The sequence below is a fragment of the Muntiacus reevesi genome, chromosome X (genome assembly GCF_963930625.1).
Source record: "Muntiacus reevesi chromosome X, mMunRee1.1, whole genome shotgun sequence".
Classification (NCBI taxonomy): Eukaryota; Metazoa; Chordata; class Mammalia; order Artiodactyla; family Cervidae; genus Muntiacus; species Muntiacus reevesi.
Genome location: NC_089271.1, coordinates 91,968,048 through 91,988,841, shown reverse-complemented (window position 1 = coordinate 91,988,841; position 20,794 = coordinate 91,968,048). Strand labels below are relative to the sequence as shown.

General features: G+C 37.5%; 1 protein-coding gene across 6 annotated transcripts in view; it reads left to right on the top strand.

The window, feature by feature from the left end:
• PWWP3B (PWWP domain containing 3B) overlaps positions 1-5,046 on the top strand; it is a 31,324-nt gene extending 26,278 nt beyond the window's left edge. For 5 of the 6 annotated variants that reach the window (XM_065916364.1, XM_065916366.1, XM_065916361.1 and 2 more), the window contains exons 8-9: positions 81-159; positions 1,177-5,046. In XM_065916364.1, the coding sequence (XP_065772436.1) occupies positions 1,402-3,486 (2,085 nt within the window). In that variant the 5' untranslated portion in view covers positions 81-159; positions 1,177-1,401 and the 3' untranslated portion in view covers positions 3,487-5,046. The remainder of the gene's footprint in view (positions 1-80; positions 160-1,176) is intronic. The other variant, XM_065916367.1, reaches the window with a different exon arrangement.
• The last annotated feature ends 15,748 nt before the right edge of the window (positions 5,047-20,794 follow it).

Below are 20,794 nucleotides of genomic sequence, written 5' to 3'. Positions count from 1 at the left end.
AATGACATGTGTACTAAAGTTTTGGTAGAAAAGTTTCTTTATGCCTTGGTCACTTAGTTTAATTCCCTGTCTCCTTTTAGACAGCCTGTCTCTTTTTGCAGTAAGAATCAAGACAACCAGATCACAGAGCCAGACCCTTCCTGATCCACGTGACTTTGGGTAAGGCTCTTTTCATTTTGCAAAATACTTCACATTAAAAACATGTTGAGAACTCAGGGTATAATTTATTTTGCTTCTTTCTCTAAAGCTTTAGCAATATTAAAAACTACATTTTATATTAAAATCATGTTAGGTTGAGAATTTAAGGTGTAATTCATTTTGCTCCCTGTTCTGTAGCCATAATGTTTTGTAATTAAAAGTAATATCTTCTACTTTGGGGGAGGAATCTCATGTGTCAAACTGCTATGAAGAATTCATGCTGGAGAATAATCAGATTTCTACCTGAAGTCCTAGCCAGCCGTCTGACTCTCAAAAAATCCTTGATAATTACCCCATCCAATATGTGAACCTGGCAGCCATTCTGAATCTCTGCCTTCTAAGCTCATGCTATTAACAAGGTCATTGTGTTGTGGTCTAGGTTCAAGAGATACAGACCTTATTATGTTTGTCTGCCTGCTTTGGGTAGATAGGGAAACATTTACAGCTTAAAAATTATAAAGCTGTGTGTTTAGCTAGAACAGTGCTTCCAAAGAGTTCTTATACAAGTAGTGTCAGCATCACTTGATAACTTATTAGAAGTACAGAACTTTGGATCCTATCCAGAGCATCTGAATACAATTCTCAGGATAAGGCCTAGAAATCTAGTTTTAAGAATTCTTCATATGAGTTTGATGCACACCAAGTTCAGAGTCCTGCTTCTCTAGGTATAATATTAGGGGCACCAGTCCCAAAATGTCTAATACATAGAGTTCCTGACACACCACTTCTGTCATCATGCACATAGAGTCACACTTTAATAATCATGTGCAATAACGAAAGTAAGTTATTTGAGATGTTATAAAAATACTTTTCCAGTTCTTATCCTCCACCTTATATTATTCTGCATTTTCCTCCTCCATCTGATGCCCCACTGAGCAGTGTCCTTTCGTCTGTCTCTTCTCTATTTGCAATTGCTCACCTACTTTGGCAAAATAATTTTATTTGCTGATACTCTTCTTTTCCTTTTTGCTATTTCAGTATCTTCCATATTGTCCATTCAAACAACGTGTTCACGCATCCTTGGGAAGTTCAGCTGGAGGAGAACAGGCCACACAAGCTATAAACACTTTGTAACTCTTTGTAGTCTTAAAAGGTGCATTGGTCAAAGTATTGTTTGTGGTAGGGACTTCCTTCACAGTGACAAGAATAGCCAGACACATAAGTCTCTGATATTAACCTCTTGGCACATAAATCTAAGTCATAATGGATGCTGAGTATGTCTTATGCAATTGGCAAGACCAGTTGTGGCCAGCAAAAGTTTTGTCCAGATCTGAGACTTCATCAAATAGTAAGAGAAAAAAGGTATTTTGCCTGGAAGTTCAAATACTCTCACTGGATGAAAAAATTCAAATGGAAAGCACAGAAACAAAAACCCTAACTAAATCTCAAGTTGAAGCTATTGCCTCCTCACTAGCCGCACAGTCAGAGGTCGGTGACCCACCTGGAGAGGAAACAGCCTATGCCAGGTCATTAAAAATGGCACTGGATATTCTGAATGAGAGAACAAATTTGATTCAAGCAAGCAGTTCAGATGACGAAGAGACCACTATACTGTCTCAAAACATACCACAAAAGCCATGTGATTCACCCCCTCGTAAAAAGTATCGGAAGCACGAAGGAGAAGGAGACTTACCAAAGTGTCTGGAGGAAAATAAAAATTCAACAACCCTGTTAGTATCATCAGAGAGTGATGATTCTCTGTATGATGATAAATCACAGGTGTGTGCAATGATTGCTAGTATTCCAAATGAAATGGAAACAAAATCATCACAAAACCTCAGCTGGTGCCAGACTTTCCCTTCACTTTCAGAAGATGAGGATGAAAAAGAGAGCAAGAAAAAGATTGACCTCTCAATTTTGCCTTTACTTTCCACAATTAAAGAGGAAGATGTATATGTTAAAGAGGAAAAATTCAGTCCAACTTTACCATCAGATGGCTTCATTGTGCCCAAAACTTTAAAAGAGGAGCCAGAAGACATCTACCCAGAGGCCCTGGCTGCATCCTCTGAATGCTCTGCCTTCTCAGAGAATATTGAAGATCCTGGGGAGGGTCCCTCTGATCCATGCTCAGTTACCAGCCAGAATCAACCTACTGTGGAATCAGAGACGGGTGCTGAGGCGTTCCCTCAGCCTTCTTCATGGGAACATCAGATTTCATTTAGTGCCTCTAGCCATTCCGGGGATTATTCACTCCTCAGGAGTAATGAAAGAAATCTTCAGAGACTGGATTTTGAGGAATTTGAGGAAGAATTTCAAGCTTCTGACAAGTCAGCACGTGTAAGTTCGATTGCTGCATCCATATTAGATGATGATGAAGAAGATGAAGAACTTCCACGTTTCCTTTTTCATTATGAGCAACGTTCATTTGAAACAGGAATGATTGTCTGGTTTAAGTATCAAAAATATCCTTTTTGGCCATCAGTGATAAAAAGTATCAGGCGAAAAGAGAGAAAAGCAAGTGTGCTTTTTGTTGAGGCAAATATGAATCCTGAAAAGAGAGGCGTTAGAGTGTCTTTTAGAAGATTAAAGAAATTTGACTGTAAAGAGAAGCAGGCACTAGTGGAGAAAGCCAGGGAGGAATACAGTGAAAGTATTGACTGGTGCATCTCGCTTATTTGTGACTACAGAGTTAGATTGGGTTGTGGTTCTTTTGCAGGCTCATTTTTTGAGTATTACGCTGCTGACATTAGTTATCCAGTTAGGAAAATAATCAAACAGGATACCTTTAGGAATTTATTTCCAAAGCTGCAAAATGAAAATACTGGAGGATCAATGTCTGTGACTTCCCAGACCAAGAAAATGTCCTTCCAGAAAATTCTTCCAGACCGAATGAAGTCTGCTCGGGACCGAGCCAACAAGAACCTAGTGGACTTCATCGTGAATGCAAAGGGAACAGAGAGCCATCTCTTAGCCATTTTAAATGGCACGAAAGGGTCCAGGTGGCTGAAATCATTCTTGAATGCAAATAGATTCACACCCTGTATTGAAACATACTTTGAAGATGAAGATCAGTTGGATGAGGTGGTGAAATATTTACAAGAAGTCTACAAACAAATAGATGAAAAAATGCTGACTCGGATAAGAGATGATAAAATTAAATTTATCCTGGAAGTTCTTCTGCCAGAAGCAATCATCTGTTCAATTTCTGCTGTTGATGGATTAGATTACAAGGCAGCAGAAGCAAAGTATCTGAAGGGGCCATCTCTAGGATACAGGGAAAGAGAATTATTTGATTCAAAAATCTTGTTTGAAAAGAGGCGGAAACCATTAACAAAGGAAGATCATTAAATCTTCTGAGGGTCCAGTGACAGGGAGCGTCCATAGATTCTAGTTTAAAAGAAAAATCTCTGAATGATTTTAACATTTTTTTTTCCAGAAATGGGAGACTTTGGGTGATATGTTCACTTCTTTTTGCAATATCTAGGATCTATGACCTGTTGCTGCATCTTCACTTCCTTTTCTTTCACTTCTTCAACATCAAATTATTTACATATTTCAGCAGTTCTACTTTCCTGTGCATTTTTAGAAAGCATAATTCCAATATGATTAATAAAGGAAAGTACTATTTTGTTTTTTTGACATTTTTGTGTCTATGCTGTATAGTTAAATATAGTGTGCACAATCGTTTTAATATTAAAGTTGCACTGGTATGAGATATTAAGCAAGATAATTAGAAAAAAGCTTCAATTATATATTTTTGCTTAATTTTTATAAAATATTAGACTTTCTCTTAAGATAGCTGAATTATTTTTCCTGCTATACTTATTTATTTTTGGAAAAATATCTCTGAGATACAGAACCAAAGATAGAGATGCTTTGCTATATATTACAACTGAATGCAATTGCTTTTGCAAGAAAACAATCTGGACTTCAAAAATAAAGTAAATGGATTATCTGCATGCAGTCAATGTGTGTGTGAATAACATCTCAGCATGCAGAAGATAATTTTGGCAGCCTTGAACAGGATTATTCATTATACAGTTCCATGAAATTCCATGTGTGGGAGTGTCTATTGTTCAATAGCCAGAACAGTTTCTTAAAACAAACAGGCTTTCTGCTGCCTTCATAACTAACCTTGACTGTATCTTAATATAGCCTTCTGACCACTTATAGAAGGCAGCTAGAATCATTGTATTCATGGTCTGGCTACTCTAGATGTATGAGTCCAGACTGACTGCTTAAGAGCCCACCTAGTTGATATAAATATTGGTAGAAAATGCAAGCACTTTGTTCTGAATCTTGTATCTCCAAACACAGGGTTGCTTGCTTCAAATCAAGCATTATTTTATCATCTGGCTTATTTGTACAGTAGTTCCAGTTGCTTTCAATAATATAAATTCCAACTGGCAAATCATTCCACATTACTAAAAAGAATAGATGGACCAGAATCTGTGAATTTGGAAATGGGTCACAGAAAAAGTCTCTGTTTGGACAAATATGACAATTATCCCAACATGTTTAAAAATACACTATTGAAAGTTAAAGTCTGAAGTCACTAAACTGTTTATTCTAACTTGAAACAAGACTTTTAGTGTGAATAAATATTGAGAGCTATTTTATTTTAAAAACTTGATGTAAAATTACATCCTAAAGGCTTAATGTGAACCGCATTTTTCAAAGTGAGACAAATGTCATTCCTGGGGTTTTGTTATGTGTTCACATGGCCTTGTGTTTATGTAAAAATTGCAGAAATTTGATGTTTTGCTTTTCAATAAAACTATTATACCTTTCACCTTGGATGTTCACTTCACCATACTTCAGATTGTGCAGCTACATAAGTGGTGTTTCTGCATACACACACACACACACACATACATGATTTGTTTGGAATTTTTGCTTATTGCAGTTGTCATAATTTTAATGCTTGTTATATATTATCTTATCATTCTAAATAAATACTCACTGTTGTGATAGATTTTGTGTTATTTTAAAAGAAAACCTTCAAAAGTATATAAGCTTCAGATTCCACAGAACGTTCTCTAGACCCTGTTTCCTGCCTGACAATGACCAAGACTCCTCGGGCATACAACCTGAACCAATCCACATACTTTCCTCATGATCCTGAAGATCATTTGACAACAGACCAACACCACAGTATATGTGGGCCTTATACCCAGGGAAAACACATTGTATTTACTCTATAATACTGTGTTCCTTTGAGTATAATATATTGAGTGAGTGATTGAGTGAAGTCGCTCAGTTGTGTCCAACTCTTTGTGACCCCGTGGACTATAGCCCACCAGGCTCCTCCGTCCATGGGATTCTCCAGGCAAGAATATTGGAGTGGGTTGCCATTTCCTTCTCCAGGGGATCTTCCCAACCCAGGGATCGAACCCAGGTCTCCCACATTGCAGGCAGACGCTTTAACCTATGAGCCACCAGGGAAGCCCTACAGTACCCACCTTCTATTTTCTCAGTGGAGCTAACTCTATCTCCTTGGTTCTCATATTTTCTTTACTACCTAGTTCATTTATTCATTCAATTAGTCATACGATTGTGAGTCAAGAAAAAAAGTGATGTGTGGTTTAAAGTTCTGCTCTCAGGATTTATGAGGCCAGATTTAAAGTGAACCAGATGACTTTAGTCATCTTAGATGACTTCTTCATCATAATAGTGATACACTTCATCATAATAGTGGGAAATATTTCTTAACATCATAGAATGTCTGTATTTGGAAAACAGAGCCCCAGGATTCCCTATATTTGTGAGTTCCTGGGTGTCTAATTTGGGGTAAAGGAAGGGCACCTAAATTGCTCCTAGGATGTTTTACATATTGTGGCATACATTGAAATAAGGGAGATGTGCCTCAAATGTACATTTATTTTCCTCTTAAAGGCTACCCACTCCAGTATTCTGCCCTGGAAAATTTCATGGACTGTATAGACCCTGGGGTCGCAAAGAGTCGGACATGACTGAGCGAGTTTCACTTTCACTTTTGAGTGAGTTGGCATTTGGGATGTAGAAATGATGAGTTTGGCTTCCAACTCAGCATGAATTCAGAAATCCATTTCAGCCTCAAGTGGTTTTTAGGGCAGGCTCTAAGAGTGCCCTAAACTGGATCTGTAATCTAGGTTTGTGTGTCTAATGGGAATATACAGCCTGTCATTCACCCTAATGCATTGGATTAAGAAGACCCTCATCGCCAGTCATAAAACAGAATGCTGAACAGCAGACCCTGATTCTAATTGCAAGGTTGCAGACCTGCATGGAAATTGCATTCATAACACTTCACTTTAATTCAGTTGCTCAGTCGTGTCTGACTCTTTGCGACCCCATGGGCTGCAGCACACCAAGCCTCCCTGTCCATCACCAACTCCCGGAGTTTACCCAAACTCATGTCCATTGATTAGGTGATGCCATCCAACCATCTCATCCTCTGTCATCCCCTTCTTCTCCTGCCTTCAATTTTTCCTAGCATCATGGTCTTTTCAAATGAGTCAGCTCTTCGCATCAGGTGGCCAAAGTATTGGAGTTTCAGCTTCAGCATCAGCCTTTCCAATGAACACTCAGGACTGATCTCCTTTAGGATGGACTGGTTGGATCTCCTTGCAGGCCAAGGGACTCTCAAGAGTCTTCTCCAACACCACAGTTCAAAAGCATCAATTCTTTGGCGCTCAGATTTCTTTATAGTCCAACTCTCACGTCTATACATGACTACTGGAAAAACCATAGCCTTGACCAGACAGACCTTTATTGGCAAAGTAATGCTTTTTAATATGCTGTCTAGGTTGGCCATAACTTTCCTTCCAAGGAGCAAGCACCTTTTAATTTTATGGCTGCAGTCACCACCTGCAGTGATTTGGGGGCCCCAAAAAATAAATTCAGCCACTGTTTCCACTGTTTCCCCATCTATTTGCCATGAAATGATGGGGCCAGATACCATGATCTTAGTTTTCTGAATGTTGAGTTTTAAGCCAACTTTGTCACTCTCTTTCACTTTCATCAAGAGGCTCTTTAGTTCTTCTTCACTTTCTGCCATAAGGGTGGTGACATCTGCATGTCTGAGGTTATTGATATTTCTCCCAACAATCTTGATTCCAGCTTGTGCTTCCTCCAGCCCAGCGTTTCTCATGATGTACTCTGCATATAAGTTATATAAGCAGGGTGACAATATAGACCCTTGATGTACTCCTTTCCCGATTTGGAGCCAGTCTGTTGTTCCATGTCCAGTTCTAACTGTTGCTTCTTGACCTGCATACAGATTTCTCAAGAGGCAGGTCAGGTGGTCTGGTGTTTCCATCTCTTTCAGAATTTTCCACATAACACTTAGATCTCTATATCAATATATGTATCCTAATGAGGAAAGAGTAGACCTCTGAGACCTGGAATGGTAATGAGTGCAAAAATCTTGAATCCCTATCATCCCCTGTACACTCAGTCTAGCAAATGTAGCCCCCTAACCCTTACTATTGGAGAGCAACCTCCCTGTCCCTGGAAAACAGGGCAATAGCCTCATCTAAGGCAGCTGCCTTGAAAAGACTGCTTGTCTTACTCAACAGCCAACACTGATGTTTTTAATTGCTTCCAACTCATGGTAAGGATAAGGTGTTATCACAGCACAAGACCAAAATACAGTCTCTGTTCAGGTGGAATATCCAGAACACGCTCTAGGAACTGGCTAATAGGTACTTGTGTGAACTGGGATAATACATGTTACAATGGATTTTGAGGACTCACTGACATGGGAGTACATTCTTATGACTCAGAGGTCAATGACCTAGAGCTGCCTTCCCATATGCTGTTTGGGTGACATCCTGAAGCTTGGACAACAGGCTGTGTATGGTAAATGAGATAGAAGATATTAGAACTTGCTTGCCAGAGTACTGAGGAATTGGTGAGAAGGTCAAAAGGGATGAAGGTATTAGAAATAATTACCTTCATAACATGAATGATATGAGACAAGAGGACCTATCTCTAAAGTATATTTCCCTCAGAGGGCAGAGAAGACACTACTATGATAAACTAGTGAGGAGGAACACTTGACATTGGTGAGGGGGAACACTTGACATTGGTGAAGGGGAACATTTGACGTTTTCATAAAAGTCAATGTATGCTCTCCTCTGCAAGTCATCATTAGAAGTAAACTATGTTCTAATGGAGATAATAAGATTTCGGAGCCCAGGTTGCTACACACACTCAGGGACAAGTATAATTACCATAATGGGAAGCACAGTCAGAGTGGAATCAAACTAGTTTGACTGACAGAAGTCTGTGGTAATGCTCTATTGATAATATTCCACAGCTAGATATATGAACAGTTTTTTTGTATGGAAAGAAAAACATGAGACTTGACAAGTCAAAAAGCCTGATGTTAACAGACTTGGTCCCCTACCACGTTTTCAGATCTGCAGTGCAATTTCTTCTGTTACTTAGGTCATATGCCTCAGTATATCTTATAATGCTTGCAGTATCTATGATGGATAAGGAAGCATTATCTAAGTCATTCTAAGCCATAATATGGGAGTTGCAACACAGAATTCTGAGGTTCTGAGCAAAATTCACATCTCCTATGTCAGTAAACTACTTGCCAATTAAAACATAGCTCCTTACATGCTATTGAGTTCAGTAGAATTATATATGGAGTGCCTTACCAAGAGATAGCAAGTAAGGTGCTATATGACAGGAGCTGCCCACCACAAGCTGTACGTTATGATATTCACCAATTAATAAGCTCTGGCAAGCTCAATAACAGTCCATAGTACCACTGACATGCTCCAGGATCCAGCCTGAGAAAGCACAAATAAATTGGCTGACTGCACAAGCCCTCATGCCTTTGACTGCTGTTACAATGATGCCCTTCATGAGGCAGGGGGTGGTCTATGAACAGCTACTGGAAGAGGAAATTATTAATCTCAAACTTAGTACACAGATATGTGAGCATTAAATATCAATGATAGCTGTAAATGGACTGCCACCACACTTCAGTTTCAGTTAGGGTAGAATAATGTTGAAGCAGGAAACTTCCAGTTGGCAGAACTGTGAGCATTACATCAGATTCTTCACTCTGTAATTAATGGTCATCCGAGGAACTGACTGTGGAGAAGGCATTTAAAAACCAAGTGTATCTGATGACTCATGTGGATATCAAACAGCTTCTCTCCTCAGTCATCGTGGTTCTGGCACAATGAGCCCATAAACTATCCAGGTGGTAGGGTTGGAACCTAAGCTTGAGTTCAACAACACTAGCTCTCTCCATGGGTGATTAAGCTACTCCCACTTCTAAATGTATAACTCCCCAAGAGCAATATCTGATGCCAGGCACTCAATTCCATCTCTTCCTTCAAGGATATCATCCAGCTACCTCGTTCTACATCGAATACACTGCACCCACTCTATCTTAGAGGTGGTAGTTATTCATCATCACAAAAAATGGATGCCTACTTTAGACCCACTTGCCTGTGGTGATGTGCAATTTCATAACATACCATTGTTTGACTTTTCCTCCTTCCTTGCTTAACTATGTTGTTGTTGTTCAGTCACTCAGTCATGTCTGACTCTTTGTGACCCCATGGGCTGCAGCACACCAGGCTTCGCTGTCCTTCACCATCTCTTGGAGTTTGCTCAAACTCATGTCCATTGAGTCGGTAACGCCATTGAACCTCCTCATCCTCTATTGTCCCCTCCTCCTCCTGCCTTCTATCTTCTATCATGAGGGTCTTTTCCAATGAGTCAGCTCTTCACATCAGGTGGCCAAAGTATTGGAGATTCAACTTCAGCATCAGTACTTCCAATGAATATTCAGGGTTGATTTCCTTTAGGATTGACTGGTTTGATTTCCTTGTTGTCCAAGGGACTTTCAAGAGTCTTTTCCAACACCACAGTTAAAAGACATCAATTCTTTGGCACTCAGTCTTTTTTATTTTCCAGCTCTCACATATGTTTTCCTTGCTCCGACTTACTAGAACCACTTTCCAAATGAGCTACTCAAATGGAAACTTTTGTGTCACACTCTCTTTTGTGGACACTCAGGCTAAAATAACCTGCAATAATTAAATATTTTATAAAATATAAGTAGGCAACTTTGGATCAAAATGTTTATTAAAGATTTAAAACTTATTCATATATGAAAACTATTAAAAATTAGTAATTTTCCAGTTCTGGCAACGATGGAGTCCAACATTTCCCCCACTCCCCTTACCAGAATCAGTAACTCAAATTTTCACATTAGAAAACCAGAAAAAGAAGAGCACATTAGATCCAAAACAAGTAGAAGAAATCAAATAAATATTAGAGCAGAAATCAACAAAATTGAAAACAAGGAAACAACAGAGTAAATCGATGAAACCTAAATCTGCTTCTTTGAAAAGGTTTTGATAAGATTTTAGCTTGGATAACCAAGAAAAACAGAGAAGACACAAATGACCAGTATCAGGAATGAAAGAGGGGACATCACTATTGATTCCTTGGATGTTAAAAGAATGATAAAATTCTATCAATAACACTATAAGCACAAAATTTAAAACCTAGATGAAATGATTCAATTCCTCAAATTTAAAGAAAAATATGTATTTCATTTATGTATACTTAATGTTTTAAAATAAAATTCACATTCTCTTTTTTAACATAAAGACTCATTGGTGTCAGATGCTAAGTAACAGTAATTGTTTAAATTTAATGTATATTTTCCCATAACTATTCTTTTTTTTTTTTTTTTTTTTTTGCTTAACTGATATCAGTTCGGTTCAGTCACTCAGTCGTGTCCGACTATTTGCAACTGCATAAAGTGCAGCATGCCAGGCTTCCCTGTCCATCACCAACTCCTGGAGCTTGCTCAAACTCATATCCATCAAAATGGTGATGCCATCTAACCATCTAGTCAACTGCTGTCCCCTTCTCCTCCTGCCTTCAGTCTTTTCCAGCTTCCAGGTCTTTTCCAATGAGTCAGTTCTTTGCATCAGGTGGCCAAATTATTGGAGCTTCAGCTTCAGCATCAGTCCTGCCGATGAATATTCAAGACATTTATTTTAGGATTAACTGGTTGATCTCCTTGCAGTCCAAAGAATTCTCAAGAATCTTCTCCAACACCACAGTTCAAAAACATCAATTCTTTGGGGCTCAATTTTCTTTATGGTCCAACTGTCACATCCATACATGACCACTGGAAAAACCATAGCTTTGACTAGACAGACCTTTGCTGACAAAGTAATGTCTCGGCTTTTTAATACATTGTCTAGGTTTGTCATAGCTTTTCTTTCAAGGAGCAAGCGTCTTTTACTTTCATGGCTGAAGTCACCATCTGCAGTGATTTTGGAGCCCAAGAAAATTGTCTGTCTCTGTTTCTATTGTTTCCCCATCTATTTGCCATGAACTGACGGGACCACGTGCCATGATTTTCGTTTTTTGAATGTTGAGTTCTGAGCTAGGTTTTTCACTCTCTTTTTTTTTTTTTTTTTTCTTTCATCAACCACTCTAATGTTTATCCCTTCCACAAATAATATACAGCAGGATTGGAAGCAAACTCTCTTTTAGTGTTTTCTACTTTTTTTTTTTGCACAAATGCTTTTCTTAGTGTTGACAGTAATCAGGAAGCATGACTTACAGTAGTTCTTCTATATTTTGATAATCAGATAATTTCATTTAAACTATTAGATTATTAGATTACAGCACCAATTAATTACTTTTTTTTTTTAATTTTATTTTATTAGTTGGAGGCCAATTACTTCACAACATTTCAGTGGGTTTTGTCATACATTGACACGAATCAGTCATAGAGTTACATGTATTCCCCATCCCGATCCCCCCTCCCACCTCCCTCTCCACCTGACTCCTCTGGGTCCTCCCAGTGCACCAGGCCTGAGCTCTTTCACTTTCATCAGGAGGCTCTTTAGTTGCTCTTTGCTTTCTGCAGTAAGGATACCGTCATCTGCATATCTGAGGCTAGTTATTGAAATATCTCTCAACAATCTTGATTCCAGCTTGTGCTTCATCCAGCCTGGCATTTCACATGATGTAGTCTGCATGTAAGTTAAATAAGCGGGTGACAATATACAGCCTTCACGTACTCCTTTCCCAATGTGGGACTAGTCCATTGTTCCATGTCCTGTTCTAACAGTTGCTTCTTGACCTGCATACAGGTTTCTCAGGAGGCAGGTAGGGTAGCCTGGTATTCCCATCTGTTTAAGAATTTTCCACAGTTTGTTGTGATCCATATAGCCAAAGGCTTTGCATAGTCAATAAAGCAGAAGTAGATGTGTTTCTGGAACTCTGTTACTGTTTCTATGATCCAATGGATATTGGCAATTTGATCTCTGGTTCCACTGCCTTTTCTAAATCCAGCTTGAACATCTGAAAGTTCTCAGTTCACATACTGCTGAAGCCTAGATTGGAGAATTTTGAGCATTACTTTACTAGTGTGTGAGATGAGTGCAATTGTGCAGTAGTTTGAGCATTCTTTGTCATTACCTTTCTTTGGGTGAAAACTGACCTTTTCCAGTCCTGTAGCCACTGCTGAGTTTTCCAAATTTGCTGACATATGGAGTGCAGCATTTTCACAGCATCATCTTTTAGGATTTGAAATAGCTCAGCTGGAATTCCATCACCTCCACTAGTTTTGTTCATAGCAATGCTTCCTAAGGCCCACTTGACCTCACACTCCAGGATGTCTGGCTTTAGGTGAGTGATCACACCATCATGGTTATCTGGGCCATGAAGATCTTTTTTGTACAGTTCTTCTGTTTATTCTTGCCACCTCTTCTTAATATCTTCTGCTTCTGTTAGGTCCATACCATTTCTGTCCTTTAATTTGCCCATCTTTGCATGAAATGTTCCCTTGGTATCTCTAATTTTCTTGAAGAGATCTCTAGTTTTCCCCATTCTATTGTTTTCCTCTATTCCTTTGCACTGATCACTTAGGAAGGCTTTCTTATCTCTCCTTACTCTTCTTTGGAACTCCACATTCAGATGGGTACATCTTTCCTTTTCTCCTTTGCCTTTCACTTCTCTTCTTTCCTCAGCTATTTGTAAGGACTCCTCAGACAACTCATTTGCATTTTTGCAATTCTTTTTCTCTGGGATGGTGTCGATCACATCCTCCTGTGCAATCTTATGAAACTCCGTCCATAGATCTTCAGGCACTCAGTCTATCAGATCTAATCCCTTGAATCCATTTGTCATTTCCACTGTATAATTGTAAGGGATTTGATTTAGGTCATACCTGAATGGTCTAGTGGTTTTCCCTACTTTCTTCAATTTCAGTATGAATTTGGCAATAAAGAGTTCATGATCTTTATTGTGCCACAGTCAGTTCCTTGTCTTGTTTTTGCTGACTGTAAAGATCTTCTCCGTCTTTGGTTGCAAAGAATACAATCAATCTGATTTCGGTATTGATCATCTGGTGATAGTCATGTGTAGCGTCTTCTCTTGTGTTGTTGGAAGAGGGTGTTTGTTATGATCAGTGCTGTCTCTTGGCAAAACTCTGTTAGCCTTTACCCTGCTTCATTTTGTACTCCAAAGCCAAACTTGCCTGTTACTCCATATATGTCTTGACTTCCTACTTTTTCATTCCAGTCACCTATGATGAAAAGTATATCTTTTTTGTTGTTTCTAGTTCTAGAAAGTCTTGTAGGTCTTCATAGACCTGTTTGCCTTCAGTTTCTTCAGCATTAGTGGTTGGAGTATAGACTTGAATTACTGTGATACTGAATGGTTTGCCTTGGAAACAAACAGAGATCATTCTGTAGTTTTTGAGAATGCATCCAAGTACTGCATTTGGACTCTTGTTGACTAAGAGGGATACTCCATTTCTTCTAAGGGATTCTTGCCCACAGTAGTAGGCATAATTGATATAAACTATTGAATTTCTTTTTAACATAATTCCTAAATTTCCCATTATGACTATTTATTTTTGAAAAACTACCTTTTAGATATCAAACCAATGACAGAGATAATGTATATTATCACTAACTTCAGTTGGTTTTGCAAGAAAACAACTTGTGTTTAAAAAATGTTAATGCAGTCTATGTGAGTGTATGAAATCTCAGCATGCAATAAATCATTTTGGCAGCCTTGAGAAAGATTGTTCACTATATACTTCTCTGAAATCTCATTTATAGGATTATCACTTCTTCAGTGATTGGATGACTTCTTAAAACAGACAGATTTTTTTTTTGTCTGTCTTCCTAAATGAAAGTGACTGGGTTTCTTAATTCTGACAACATGTAAAAAGCAGCTAGAATCATTATATTCATGATTAGGCTACTCTATGTGTAGGAGGCCAGGCTGACTGCTTAAGAGCCCATCTAGTTTGATATAATCTGTAAGAAATTTAAGCACTTTGTTCTGACTTCCGTATCTCCAAAAACATAGTTATAAGCCAGGCAAGCTTTGTCATCTGGTCTATTCATAGAGTAGCTCCAATAAGTTTCAGTAATATAAATGCTGACTGGTAAGTCATTCCAAGTTCCTAGAAGGAGTAAATGAACCAGGATTTAAGAATTTAGAAATGTGTTACATAAAAAAGACTCCAGTTAGGTAATAAATAATGACAGTTACCCGAATATGGTTAAATACAGGCATATCTCAGAGGTATTGTCCGCTCAGTGCCAGACCACCTCAATAAAATAAATATTACACTAAAGCTAGTCACACAAATTTTTCTGTTCCCCAGGGCATATTAAAGACATATTTCCACTATAATGTAGTATTAAGTGTGCAATAGTCTTCTGTCTAAAAAATGTACATGCCTTAATTTTAAAATATTTTACTGCTAAAAAATGCAAACCATCATCTGAGCCTTCAATAAGCCATAATCTTCTTGCTAATGGAGGGTCTTGCCTCGATGTTGATGACTGCTGATTGATCAGGGTGGTGGTTGCTGAAGGTTGTGGTGATTGTTGCAATTCCTTAGACTAAGAACAATGAAATTTGCCACATTGATTGACTTTCTTTCAAGAACAGTTTCTCATTGCACATCTTCATCAGAGATCTTGGATGACCAGGTGCATTGTCAATAGCCATAATATTTTGAAGGGAATCTTTTTTTTTTTTTTCTGAGCAGTAGGTTTCAACAGAGGGCTTAAAATATTCACTAAACCATGCAAACAATTGTGCTGTCTTCCAGACTTTGTTGTTCAATTTATAGAGCACAGGCAGGTTAGACTTAGCATAATTCTTAAGGGCCCTAGGATTTTCATAATAGTAAGTGAGCACTAGTTTCGACTTAAAGTCACCAGTTGTGTAAGCCCATAATAAGAGAGTTAGCCTGTCCTTTGAAACTTTGAAGCCAGGTATTGACTTTTCTCTAGCTATGAAAATCCTAGATGGCATCTTCTTTCAACATAAGACTGTTTCCTCTACATTGAAAATCTGTTGTTTCATGTACCTGCCTTCATTAATTTTCTTAACTAGATGGTCTGGATAACTTGCTGCAACTTCTACATCAGGATTTGCTGCTTCACCTTGCACTTTGATGTTACTAAGATGGCTTCTTTCCTTAAACTTCATGAACCAACTTCTAGTTTCAAACTCTTCTTCTACAGTTTCCTCACCTCTCTCAGCCTTCGCAAAATTCAAGATAAGACCTTATTCTGAATTAGGCTTTAGCTTAAGGAAATGTGACTGGTTTGATCTTCCATCCAGACCACTGAAACTTTTTCCATATCAGTAATAAGGCTGTTTTACTTGCTTATCATTCATGTGTTCACTGGAGCAGTACTGTTAATTTCCTTCAAAAATATTTCCTTTGCACTCACAACTTGGCTGATGTTTGGCACAAGAGGCCTAGCTTTCAGCCTATCTCAACTTTCAAAACACACCTTCCTTACTAAGTTTAATCATTTCTAGCTTTTGATTTAAAGTGAGAGAAAAATCACACCTTTCTCAATAAGCTTAATTACTTCTACCTTTTGATTTAAAGTGAGGGACAAGTGACTTTTCTTTTCACTTGAACAGTTAGACACCATTGTAGAATTATTGATTAACCTAATTTTAAATGTTGTGTTTCGGGGAAAAGGGAGACCTAAGAAAAGGAATAGAGACAGAGGAATGACCAGTTGGTCAAGCAATGAGAATACACACATTTATTAAGATTGCCATCTTAATGAGTTCATGGAATCCCAAAACAATTACATTAGTAATATCAGAGATCACTGATCACAGATCACTGTAGCAAATATAATAATAATTAAAGTGTTTGAAATACTGTGAGAATTAACCAGAATGTGACAGAGACACAAAGTGAGCAAATGCTGCTGGAAAAATAGTACTGATAGATTTGCTTGACTCAGGGTTGCACAAACCTTCAATTTATAAAAGATACAATATAATATTTCGTTTTCTTACATATTCAAAATCAAGTATGTAAGAAAATACATATCCAAGTATGTTTATAAGGAAAATGGGGCTTCCCAGGTGGCACTAGTGGTAAAGAACCTGTCTGCCAATGTAGGAGACCTAAGAGACATGGGTTCGATCCCTGAGTTGGGAAGATTCTCTGGAAAGGGGCATGGCAACCCACTCCAGTATTCTTACCTGGAGAATCTGGTGGACAGAGGAGCCTGGTGCGTTACAGTCCTTTGGGTCACAAAGATTTGGATGACTGAAGCGACTTAGCACAATATTTCATTTACAGCAACATGAATGGACCTAGAGAATATTATGCTTAATAAAATAAGCCAGTCAAAGACAAATATTATACGGTATCACTTACATGTGGAAGCTAAAAAATAATGCAAATGAATGTGTATGTAAGAAACCTGTGAATCTGTTTCTGTCACGGAACACAAACTAGTGGTTACCAAAGGGGAGAGGGAAGGGCAAATGAGGAATTTGGGATTAGAAAATGCAAACTACTACACATAAAATAAATAAGCAAAAAGGATTTACTGTGTAGCACAGATATGGAATTATATTCCATATCTTGTAATAACTTATAATGGTATATAACTTGTAGAAATATCCAAATCACTATGTGTGCACCTGAAACTAAAAATATTTTAAATCAACTATGCTTCAATTAAAAACACAATATCTGTGAAGCACAATAAAGTGAATTACAATAAAATGACATATGCCTGCATACACAGTTAAAAGTTTAAATCTGAAGCCAATTAACTGTTTATCTTAGCTTGAAACAATATTTTAAAAAGTTAGAAGAACTATTTAAAAAAAAAACAATGAGAAAATAAATACTAAGATCTTAACCTAGGCCTAACTGAATTTTTAAACTTTATGGTACATATGCCCTCACATATGATGTCATTTACACATTTTTCCCACAGTAATGACTAAATTTGGATCTCCTTGCAGTCCAAGGTACTCTCAAGCATCTTCTCCACTTCCACTATGTATTTAAAATAATCAAATTCATAGAAATATAAGTCGAATGGGAGTTACCAGTACTTACAGGACAAGGCAAAGTGGAATCGTTATGTAAGAGATACAAAGTTTCAGTTTGGCAGGATAATAAAGTTCTGGAAATCTGTTTCTCAAGAATATGAATATATGTAGCCCTGCTGAACTGCATAATTACTGATAATTCTGATGGTAAACTTTATGTTATGTGGCTTTTTTAACCACAGGTTTAAAAACATGACACCTGAAGAGTCCTTAAAGAAGAAAGAAGTTGTTAATTGCTGATAAGAGCGTGTTGAAACATTTTTATTTACCTGATTATCATCTGCCATTTGTCAGCTTGGAGATGTCCATAAGGATGATAGTCCACATGCCTGATATGGCTTGCTAGTGCCAGAGGAGCAACATGAATCTTGTGTTCAGAGAAATGTGGCTGTGTATTGTGAACCTGTCTGGCAGCTCCCTGAGAGCTGTTCTGAGGCTTCCCAAAACCTTGTTTTGCATCCCTCAGAATCTCCTCAAGGTTTTGAGTAGCCTCTCTGGTGGTATATGTAGAAAAAAAGAAGGGACAAAAGCTTCTCTGGTAGCTCAGACAGTAAAGAATCCGCCTACAATGTGGGAAACCCGGGTTCAATCCCTGGTTTGGGGAGATCCCCTGGAGAAGTGAATGGCAACCTGCTCCAGTACTCTTGCCTAGAAAATTCCATGGACATGGGAGCCTGGTGGGCTACAGTCCATGGGGTCACAAACAGTTGGACATGACTGAGCAACCAAGCACACATGTAAAGGTATACAAGTCACCATCTGGAGCAAGGAGCAACAGACATGGCAAGAAGCAGACAAACTGAAAAGTCTTGCAAGGAAGAAGCTGGGGAAGGAGATATATCGAGGAATAAGGGTTTTGAAATGTTTTTGTTTATATTGAGAACTCTTGAAGGACACATGCATACCCTAGAATAGATGCATAGTTACAAAAGACCTAAGAAGGCCCGAGCTTTAACCTCTGCTCAGTCTTAAGCCTCAGTATAAGCAGGAAGTAAAACCTAAGGCTGACTTCTTAATGGTCTGGCTAAGCACTGAAAGCATGCCCCAACTCAGAGTCAGTGCACAAAGAACAGGAGAGGCTTTCTTGCTTATTTGTTTGTGCTTTTGTTCCTTTCCCCCTCCTCTACCTCTTCCTTCTCTTCCTCCTCCTTCTCCTCATCTCCTTCTTCCTCTTCTTCCTTCCTCCTCCCCCTCTCCTCCTCCTCTTTCTTCTACTTGTACTTTCTCTTTTTCTATTGATTCCAGGCTTTTAAGAAAATCTCTGTCAAAATACTAGCTGGGCACTAGGCTAATTGAACAGAGACTTCATTGACCACACACAGCAAACAATACACTCTTTGCAAAGACAGAAAGATTAGAAAAGTCACTAAGCAGAAAACTACAATATACAACAGCAGAAAAAAATAAAATAAATCTGAGTAGAATAACCAAAAGAGAGTTAGTTGTTCATATTAATATTAGATTTTAAAAATTAAGATACAAAGAAGGATATTATATTTATTTTTTTAATTTTTTTATTAGTTGGAGGCTAATTACTTCACAATATTCAGAAGGATATTATATTTATAAAGGAGTCAGGTAAGAAAGAATATTTGACAGTTAAAAACATATACACAGGTAAAAATAAAACCCCAAAATATATGAAACAAAAAATTGATAGAATTTAAGGAGAAAATAGATTCTACAATAATATAGTCTTCTATGTCCTACTTACAATAATGGATAGAATTACAGAAATTTATCAAATAAAGAAATAGAAGATTTGAACAACACTATAAACCCAGGTGGCTAAGATGGTAAAGTGCCTGCCTGCAGTGCGGGAGACCAGGGTTCAATCCTTGGGTTGGGAATATCCCCTGGAGAAGGAAATGGCAACCCACTCCAGTACTCTTGCATGGAAAATTCCATGGACAGAGGAGCCTGGTAGGCTACAGTCCATGGGGTTGCAAAGAGTCGGACACAACTGAGCAACTTCACTCACTATAAACCAACAAAATATAAAATATATATATATATATATATATATATATATAACACTTTACCATACAACAGTGGAGCACACATTCATCTCAAGTGCACATGAATCCAGGATAAATCATATATTAGACAGCAAAACAAGCCTCAATAAGTGTAAAAAGATCAAAATCATACAAAGTATATTTTCTGAACATGAAAGAATATAACTAGAAATCAGTAACAGAAATAAAACTTGAAAACTCACAAAGGTGTGAAAATTATGAAACAGACACTTAAACAACCACTGGCTCAAAAAGAAAACACAAGAGAAATTTAAAAGTTAAGTTGAGATGAATGAAAAAGTGAAAAAGCACAATATATAAAAATTATGAGGTGCAAAACGTGCAAGGCTCAACGAGAAGATTATTACCATAATTGTCTATAATAAAAAGAAAGGTATCAAATCAATAATTTAACTTCATATATTAAAGAACTATAAATAGAAGAGCAAACTAAATGCAAGACTAACAAAAGAAAGAAAATAATATAACTTACAACAGAGATATAAAAATAAAGAATAGAAAAACAATGGAAAGAATCAACAAAGCCAAAATTGGTTCTTTGAAAAGATCAACAGAATTGAGAAACTTTTATGTAGACTGACTAGTCAAAAAAGAAGATGAAAATTGCTAAAACCAGAAATAAAAGGGAGTGCATTACTACTGAACTTATAGAAATCAGAAGGGTAATAAGAATACTATGAATAACTGGATGTCAACAAATTGTATGTTACCTGCAATGGACAAATTCTTAGAAATAAACTATCAAAAGTGATTCAATCTGTATAATAGGTGCTAAGTTCATCCACCTCACTAGAGCTTACTCAAATGCATTACTTTTGATAGCTGAGTAATATTCTATTGTGTAGTATATTTATCACAAATTCCTTATCCATTCATCTGCCAATGGAAATCTAGGTTGCTTTCATGTCCTAGAATGGAGGGGACACACATATACCTATGGCTGATTCGTATTGATATATGACAAGAAACATCACAATGTTGTAAAGTAATTATCCTCCAAATAAAATAGACATTTTTGAGTGATTCAGGAAGAAGTAGAAAATATGCATAGCTCTGTATTAAATAAGGTTATTAAAATAAGTAATACAATTTTTCTCAAGTAAGAAAAGCCCTTAACCAGTCTTCACTGGTGAAATCGACCAAATTTTTAAAGAATAATAGATATTTATCCTTCTCAGAATCTTTGAAAAAAGAGGAAATTCTTCCTTCTTCATTTTGTGAAA